This window comes from Babylonia areolata, chromosome 10 (genome assembly GCF_041734735.1).
Source record: "Babylonia areolata isolate BAREFJ2019XMU chromosome 10, ASM4173473v1, whole genome shotgun sequence".
NCBI classification, from domain to species: domain Eukaryota; kingdom Metazoa; phylum Mollusca; class Gastropoda; order Neogastropoda; family Buccinidae; genus Babylonia; species Babylonia areolata.
In genome coordinates, this window is record NC_134885.1 from 11615176 (window position 1) to 11624680 (window position 9505).

Consider the following 9505-nt stretch of genomic DNA (forward strand, 5'->3'; position numbering starts at 1 on the left):
GTATAGTGCAAATACTGCACAGTCCAGAACAATTCTGTTGGGTGTTACAGTATAGTGCAAATACTGCACAGTCCAGAACAATTCTGTCCGGTGTTACAGTATAGTGCAAATACTGCACAGTCCAGAACAATTCTGTCCGGTGTTACAGTATAGTGCAAATACTGCACAGTCCAGAACAATTCTGTCCGGTGTTACAGTATAGTGCAAATACTGCACAGTACAGAACAATTCTGTCCGGTGTTACAGTATAGTGCAAATACTGCACAGTCCAGAACAATTCTGTTGGGTGTTACAGTATAGTGCAAATACTGCACAGTACAGAACAATTCTGTTGGGTGTTACAGTATAGTGCAAATACTGCACAGTCCAGAACAATTCTGTTCGGTGTTACAGTATAGTGCAAATACTGCACAGTCCAGAACAATTCTGTCCGGTGTTACAGTATAGTGCAAATACTGCACAGTCCAGAACAATTCTGTTCGGTGTTACAGTATAGTGCAAATACTGCACAGTCCAGAACAATTCTGTTGGGTGTTACAGTATAGTGCAAATACTGCACAGTCCAGAACAATTCTGTCCGGTGTTACAGTATAGTGCAAATACTGCACAGTCCAGAACAATTCTGTTGGGTGTTGCAGTATAGTGCAAATACTGCACAGTCCAGAACAATTCTGTTGGGTGTTACAGTATAGTGCAAATACTGCACAGTCCAGAACAATTCTGTTGGGTGTTACAGTATAGTGCAAATACTGCACAGTCCAGAACAATTCTGTCCGGTGTTACAGTATAGTGCAAACACTGCACAGTCCAGAACAATTCTGTCGGGTGTTACAGTATAGTGCAAATACTGCACAGTCCAGAACAATTCTGTTCGGTGTTACAGTATAGTGCAAATACTGCACAGTCCAGAACAATTCTGTCCGGTGTTACAGTATAGTGCAAATACTGCACAGTCCAGAACAATTCTGTTGGGTGTTACAGTATAGTGCAAATACTGCACAGTCCAGAACAATTCTATTGGGTGCTACAGTATAGTGCAAATACTGCACAGTCCAGAACAATTCTATTGGGTGTTACAGTATAGTGCAAATACTGCACAGTCCAGAACAATTCTGTTGGGTGTTACAGTATAGTGCAAATACTGCACAGTCCAGAACAATTCTGTTGGGTGTTACAGTATAGTGCAAATACTGCACAGTCCAGAACAATTCTGTTGGGTGTTACAGTATAGTGCAAATACTGCACAGTCCAGAACAATTCTGTCCGGTGTTACAGTATAGTGCAAATACTGCACAGTCCAGAACAATTCTGTTGGGTGTTACAGTATAGTGCAAATACTGCACAGTCCAGAACAATTCTGTCCGGTGTTACAGTATAGTGCAAATACTGCACAGTCCAGAACAATTCTGTTGGGTGTTACAGTATAGTGCAAATACTGCACAGTCCAGAACAATTCTGTTGGGTGTTACAGTATAGTGCAAATACTGCACAGTCCAGAACAATTCTGTTGGGTGTTACAGTATAGTACAAATACTGCACAGTCCAGAACAATACTGTTGGGTTTTACAGTATAGTGCAAATACTGCACAGTCCAGAACAATTCTGTTGGGTGTTACAGTATAGTGCAAATACTGCACAGTCCAGAACAATTCTGTCCGGTGTTACAGTATAGTGCAAATACTGCACAGTCCAGAACAATTCTGTTGGGTGTTACAGTATAGTGCAAATACTGCACAGTCCAGAACAATTCTGTCCGGTGTTACAGTATAGTGCAAATACTGCACAGTCCAGAACAACGTAGTGCAATGTAGTGCGCTGTATTTATTCATTTATCCATTTATTCATGAGTTGGTTTATCTTATCATTTACATATATTATTCATAAGCCTGGTGGGTTTGGTTGTTTTTTTTTTTTTTCGTTTTTTTGTTTTTGTTTTTTTGTTTATTCTATTACTGTACCTATTCACACACACACACACACACACACACACACACACACACACACACACACACACACACACACACACACACACACACACACACACACCACGCCCGCTTAGCTAATTTCTACTATCACAGAGTGGATTAGATGAAAAACCGACAACTACAGCAGTTTTTTTTCTTTTCACGCCACTAAACAAAATACGAAAGCCTATCAGAACACGCTATTTTCCCCCTCAGCTACCAACTTTGCAGTCGCGAACATCATGGCAAAGAACGCAAAGTGGACAGTTCTTGACTATACCACCCAACAAACTCTCTCTCTCTCTCTCTCTCTCTCTCTCTCTCTCCACCTCCACCCACCCACCCACCCTCTCCCCACACACACCCACACACCCACAAACACGTTCGTTTATTTATTCATAGTCTGCTCATCGAAGATGATGATATTACACACACACACACACACACACACACACACACACACTTCCACTCCCACTCCTCCTCCTCCTTCCCCCCTAGCCGCACCCCCACCCACCCCTGCCCCCCCCCCACACTCCCCAACACCACCACCTACGCCCACACTCACTCCCCACCCACTACCCCCCCACCCCTCTCTCCCCCTTCCCCCCTCGCCCCCGCCACCCCCACGCCCACCCCCATCCCCCCGTCCCACCGCACCCTCCCTCCCCTCCCCTCCCCCAACACACACACACACACACACACACACACACACACACACACACACACACACATTCAATTCGCCAAGCCCTGTCTACCACGGCAAGACAGAACTGAACCGAGCAGAACAGACCTGAAACGCCTGCAGCTAGCAGTTAGTAGTAAGTAGTTCCAGAGCTGAGGCATGCGTGTGGGGGCGGGGGGCTGGGTGTGTGTGTGTGTGTGTGTGGGGGGGAGGGGGAGCGGTGACACAGCTTTGCGAGCGGCAGTTGGGAGGAGTGAGTGAGTGAAGTAGAAGCCAAGCCAGCCTTCCTGGAAGTCTTTAAAAGCAGGTGCCACCCGTTCTGCTGTCCTTTTCCTTTTCGGCTGCCACTCACTCTCGGTAACCCCCCACCCCACCACCCTGACCAGAGGGACAAGTCAGATGTTAGCACAGAGAGAGGTCCATCCATTTCACCACGAGGACGATTCATGCGTTCACTGATCCCTCTCTCTACAGTTGGGTTATTGTAGGAAGCAGGTTTTAAAGAAGAAGAAGAAAAAGGTACTGATTTCTCTGATTCCCTCTTTAAAGTGTTTTTTTTTGTAGGAAGCAGTAAACTGTAATGAGTTTCGCTCATTTTCTCCCTAAAGTTGTTTGTAGGAAGCAGTAAAAAGTGTTGAGTTCGCTCATTTTTCCCCTAAAGTTGTTTGTAGGAAGCAGAAATAAGTATTGACTTTGCTCATTTTCCCCCTAAAGTTTGTTTGTAGGAAGCAGTAAAAAGTACTGAGTTCGCTCATTTTCTACCTAAAGTTGTTTGTAGGAACCAGGAAAAAGTACCGAGTTCGCTCGTTTTCCCCCTAAAGTTGTTTGTAGGAAGCAGTAAAAAGTGTTGACTTCGCTCAATTTCTCCCTAAAGTTGTTTGTAGAAGGCAGTAAAAAGTATTGACTTGGCTCATTTTCTCCATAAAGTTGTTTGTAGAAGGCAGTAAAAAGTATTGACTTGGCTCATTTTCTCCCTAAAGTTGTTTGTAGAAGGCAGTAAAAAGTATTGAGTTCGTCATTTTCTCCCTAAAGTTGTTTGTAGAAGGCAGTAAAAAGTATTGACTTCGCTCATTTTCTCCCTAAAGTTGTTTGTAGAAGGCAGTAAAAAGTATTGACGTGGCTCATTTTCTCCCTAAAGTTGTTTGTAGAAGGCAGTAAAAAGTATTGAGTTCGTCATTTTCTCCCTAAAGTTGTTTGTAGAAGGCAGTAAAAAGTATTGACTTGGCTCATTTTCTCCATAAAGTTGTTTGTAGAAGGCAGTAAAAAGTATTGACTTGGCTCATTTTCTCCCTAAAGTTGTTTGTAGAAGGCAGTAAAAAGTATTGAGTTCGTCATTTTCTCCCTAAAGTTGTTTGTAGAAGGCAGTAAAAAGTATTGAGTTCGTCATTTTCTCCCTAAAGTTGTTTGTAGAAGGCAGTAAAAAGTATTGACTTCGCTCATTTTCTCCCTAAAGTTGTTTGTAGAAGGCAGTAAAAAGTATTGACTTCGCTCATTTTCTCCCTAAAGTTGTTTGTAGAAGGCAGTAAAAAGTATTGAGTTCGTCATTTTCTCCCTAAAGTTGTTTGTAGAAGGCAGTAAAAAGTATTGACTTCGCTCATTTTCTCCCAAAAGTTGTTTGTAGAAGGCAGTAAAAAGTATTGACTTGGCTCATTTTCTCCATAAAGTTGTTTGTAGAAGGCAGTAAAAAGTATTGACTTGGCTCATTTTCTCCCTAAAGTTGTTTGTAGAAGGCAGTAAAAAGTATTGAGTTCGTCATTTTCTCCCTAAAGTTGTTTGTAGAAGGCAGTAAAAAGTATTGACTTCGCTCATTTTCTCCCTAAAGTTGTTTGTAGAAGGCAGTAAAAAGTATTGACTTCGCTCATTTTCTCCCTAAAGTTGTTTGTAGAAGGCAGTAAAAAGTATTGACTTGGCTCATTTTCTCCCTAAAGTTGTTTGTAGGAAGCAGTAAAAAGTATTGACTTCGCTCATTTTCTCCCTAAAGTTGTTTGTAGAAGGCAGTAAAAAGTATTGAGTTCGTCATTTTCTCCCTAAAGTTGTTTGTAGAAGGCAGTAAAAAGTACTGGGTAAACGTTGTTTTTTGTTTGTTTGGTTGGTTGGTTGGTTGGTTGCTTTTGTTTTTAATTCTGTAGACAACTTCTGATTTCCATCGCTAGAAACAGTTAAAAAAAATTCTTCTCTCTATTCAGTTTAGACGACTGGGTTTTTGTGAAAGATTGTGTGACTGGGTGACTGGTCCTCAGAAAGAAGGACTGAATTAACAGATTCTCTCCCTAAAGTTGTTTGTAGGAAGCAGTAAAAGTGATGGGTAAAGGTTTTGAAAGTTTGTAGACAACTACTGATATCCATTGCTAGAAACAGTTTAAAGTTGTTTGATTTTTTTCTCTCTCTCTATTCATTTTAAGCGACTGAGTTTTGTGAAAGATTGTGTCACTGGGTATACGTGTTTCTTTCAACTTTGCAGACAACTACCATTGCTAGAAATAGTTAAAGTTTTTTTTGTTTTTTGTTTTTTTCATCTCTCTATTCAGTTTAAACGACTCGTTTTTTTTGTATTTTTGTTTTTGTTTTTTGTTTTGTTTTGTGAAAGATTATGTCACAGTTCTCAGAAAGAAGAATGACACGTTTTTAGTGAACTCACTTTTTGTTTCGTTTTGCTTTGTTTTTTTTAAATTCAGGTGAGGAACTGGAGAGCAAGCTGAAAAACTTTACTCACCGTAAAAGACACACAACCTGTGGTGGGGTAGATAGGTCCTCTCACATTCCAGGCTTTGACCAGTCCTGTCACCAACAAACGCCTGCCTTTCAGGCAGACTGGGACTCCCGTACTACTCAAGAACGACCACAATTTTGATTTAAATCCCAACCAGTTCGCTATCCAGCCCAGAAATGTCTGTATCAAAGTTTCGCTGCATCTTGGCTTTCGCTCTGCTGGCGGTGGTTTCTCTGGCCTCTCAGAGCCAAGGCACGCCCAGAGTTTTCAACCGTCAGATGCTCAGGAAGTTCTTCGGGTGTCCGACGTGTCTGCCTGCCTCCTGCCCCGCCCCCAGACACCCGGGCTGCGCCACTGTCTTGGAGCCCGGGATTTGCGGCTGTTGTCAGGTACGTACATAAGTATTGCATTATTGTATTACTGGGTTTTTTTTTTTTATCACAACAGATTTCTCTGTGTGAAATTCAGGCTACTCTTCCCCCCCCCTCCCCCAGGGAGAGCGCGTCGCTACACTGAGAGCGTCAACCATTTTTTGCTGTTATTTTTTTCCTGCCTGCAGTGGGTTTTTTTTTGTTTGTTTGTTTGTTTGTTTTTCCTATTGAAGTAGATTTTTCTAGAGAGTTTTGCATGGGACAACCCTTTTGTTGCCGTGGATTCTTTTACGTGCGCTAAGTGCATGATGCCCACGGCACCTCGGTTTATCGTCTCATACGAATGAGTAGCATCCACACCACCACTCAAGGTCTAGTGGAGGGGGAGAAAATACTGGCGACTGCCGGTGTGATTCGAACCAGTGCGCTCAGATTCTCTCGCTTCCAAAGCGGACGCGTTAGCTCTAGGCCATCACTCCGCTAACCAGCCCGGACACTGGGGCCAACAGCAAAGTGACGGCTGTATTATCAATGGTTTCTCCATTGCAATGGAGAAGGACTATGACTGTCAAACCAGGAGGCAAACATGACTGTGGTTGTGAAGGACTATGACTCTCAAACTAGGAGGCAAAAATGACTGTGATTGTGAAGGACTATGACTCTCAAACTAGGAGGCCATAAATGACTGTGATTGTGAAGGACTGTGACTCTCAAACTAGGAGGCAAAATGACTGTAATTGTGGAGGACTATGACTCTCAAACTAGGAATGCAAAATGACTGTGATTGTGAAGGACTATGACTCTCAAACTAGGAATGCAAAATGACTGTGATTGTGAAGGACTATGACTCTCAAACTAGGAGGCAAATATGACTGTGATTGTGAAGGACTATGACTCTCAAACTAGGAGGCAAAAATGACTGTGATTGTGAAGGACTATGACTCTCAAACTAGGAGGCAAAAATGACTGTGATTGTGAAGGACTATGACTCTCAAACTAGGAGGCCATAAATGACTGTGATTGTGAAGGACTGTGACTCTCAAACTAGGAGGCAAAATGACTGTAATTGTGGAGGACTATGACTCTCAAACTAGGAATGCAAAAAATGACTGTGATTGTGAAGGACTATGACTCTCAAACTTGGAGGCCATAAATGACTGTGATTGTGAAGGACTGTGACTCTCAAACTAGGAGGCAAAAAATGACTGTGATTGTGAAGGACTATGACTCTCAAACTAGGAATGCAAAATGACTGTGATTGTGAAGGACTATGACTCTCAAACTAGGAATGCAAAATGACTGTGATTGTGAAGGACTATGACTCTCAAACTAGAAGGCAAAAAATGACTGTGATTGTGAAGGACTACGACTCTCAATCTAGGAGGCAAAAATGACTGTGATTATGAATGACTATGACTCTCAAACTAGAAGGCAAAATGACTGTGATTATGAAGGACTATGACTCTCAAACTAGGAGGCAAAAATGACTGTGATTGTGAAGGACTGTGACTCTCAAACTAGAAGGCAAAATGACTGTGATTATGAAGGACTATGACTCTCAAACTAGGAGGCAAAAATGCACTGGCTCTAGGTGCTGCAGCTGTTGGATATCTTTTTTTTTTTCTTTCTTTTTTTGTATTTACGCAGCAAAGTGAGAGCTGTTTGAGCAGTGGCTTCTCCATTGCAGTAGGGAAGTCATTTACAGCTCAGTCTTTTGTGAAGGACTATGACTCTCAAACTAGGAAGCAAATTAATGCTCTGGGTCCTAGCACCGCACCCTTGGGATCTAGATGGCCTTTTTAAATGAGACGATGAGCCGAGAGGTCCCGTGTGCATATTGCACGCAGCGCACGTAAAAGAACCCACGGCAATGAAAGGGTTGTCCCTGGCGAAAATCCACTTTCATGATCAAATACACTTGCAGAGAGAAAAAGCAATTAAGCAAACAAAAAATGCTATGCTGTGGCGATGCGCTCTCCCTGGAGAGAGCATCCCGAATTTCAGTCAGTGAAATTTGTTGTTTTGTTGTGATAAGATAATGCAATACAATACAATAAATACAATACAATACAACACAATACAATGTAATGCTATGCAAAGTTACTCAACACAACGCAACGCAGCACAATACAAAACAATGGAAGACCAGACAAGACAATGCAAGGCAAGGCAAGGCAAGGCAAGGCAAGACAAAACAAGACAAGACAAAACAAGACAAGACAAGACGATTTGACTATTCAGTGTGTTCAGGGCAGTACACATCTTTGGCGTGTTCAATGCCGTGTGTTCAGAATTGTATTACTTGTGTGTGTGTGTGTGTGTGTGTGTGTGTGTGTGTGTGTGTGTGTGTGTGTGTGTGTGTGTGTGTGTGTGACTGTCTGTCTGTGTCTGTCTGTGAGTGTGCATCTGTGTGTGTGTGTGTGTGTGTGTGTGTGTGTGTGTGTCTGTGTGCGTGTCTGTGTGTCTGTGTCTGTGTGTCCGTTTGTCTGCGTGTCTGTTTGTGTATGTCTGTCTGTCTGTCTGTCTCTGCATGTGCCGTGTGTGTGTGTGTGTGTGTGTGTGTGTGTGTGTGTGTGTGTGTGTGTGTGTGTGTGTGTGTGTGTGTGTGTGTCTGTCTGTCTGTCTGTGTGAATACGTTTCCCCCAGCGTATGCACATTGTTCCCCTTGAGATCGGGTTATTCACTTTTGAAATGTCCTGCTCAGCCTGTGGGTGTGTATCCTGTGTTCAGTTTGAAGCAGTTCTTGCTGTGTTACTCACTGCTTTCCTCATCTTCCCTCTCCTTCCCTCAATGTTCCCACATCGTCTTCCTGTTGGTTTTCTTCCTCTCTTTCATCATTTCCAGTTGGACCAATGAATACGTATTGTATTGTATTGTATTGTAGTGTATTGTAGTGTAGTGTAGTGTAGTGTAGTGTAGTGTAGTGCATCATATCGCATTCTACCTTATCGTATCGTATCGTATCGTATCGTGTCGTGTCGTGTCGTGTCGGATTGTATCGTATCGTATCGTATCGAATATCCTGTTTTGTCCTGTCCTGTCCTGTCCTGTCCTGCCCTGTCCTGTCCTGTTGTATCGTATCGTATCGTATCGTATCGTATCGCATGCATCCTATGTCATCCTGTCCTGTCCTGTCCCGTCCTGTTGTATCGCATCATATCGTATCGTATGGATTCGTATCGTATCGAACATCCTGCTTTGTCCTGCCCTGTCTCGTCCTGTTGTATCGTATCGTATCGTATCGTATCGTATCGCATGCATCCTATGTCATCCTGTCCAATCCTGTCCTATCGTATCATATGGTATTGTTTCGTACCATGCATCTTGTTTTGGCTTGTGCTGTCCTGTCATTATGTAACGTATGGTATTACACATCCTGTATGTTCCTGTCCTGTCCTGTTGTATCATACATCATGTCCTGCCCTGTTGTATCAGATCATACACCCTGTCCTGTCCTGTCCAGTTGTATCATACACCCTGTCCTGTCCAGTTGTATCGGATCATACACCCTGTCCTGTCCTGTCCTGTTGTATCATACATCATGTCCTGTCCTGTTGTATCATACACCCTGTCCTGTCCTGTCCTGTCCAGTTGTCTCGGATCATACACCCTGTCCTGTCCAGTTGTATCGGATCATACACCCTGTCCTGTCCAGTTGTATCGGATCATACACCCTGTCCTGTCCTGTCCAGTTGTCTCGGATCATACAGCCTGTCCTGTCCTGTCCAGTTGTATCGGATCATACACCCTGTCCTGTCCAGTTGTATCGGATCATACA

General features: G+C 43.0%; 1 protein-coding gene across 1 annotated transcript in view; it reads left to right on the forward strand.

Annotated features, from left to right (window-relative positions):
- The first annotated feature begins 3013 nt into the window (after positions 1 to 3013).
- Positions 3014 to 9505, forward strand: part of LOC143286452 (insulin-like growth factor-binding protein 3) — a 9319-nt gene continuing 2827 nt past the window's right edge. The window contains exons 1-2 of the mRNA XM_076594023.1: positions 3014 to 3165; positions 5322 to 5745. Of these exons, the coding sequence (XP_076450138.1) occupies positions 5533 to 5745 (213 nt within the window). The 5' untranslated portion in view covers positions 3014 to 3165; positions 5322 to 5532. The remainder of the gene's footprint in view (positions 3166 to 5321; positions 5746 to 9505) is intronic.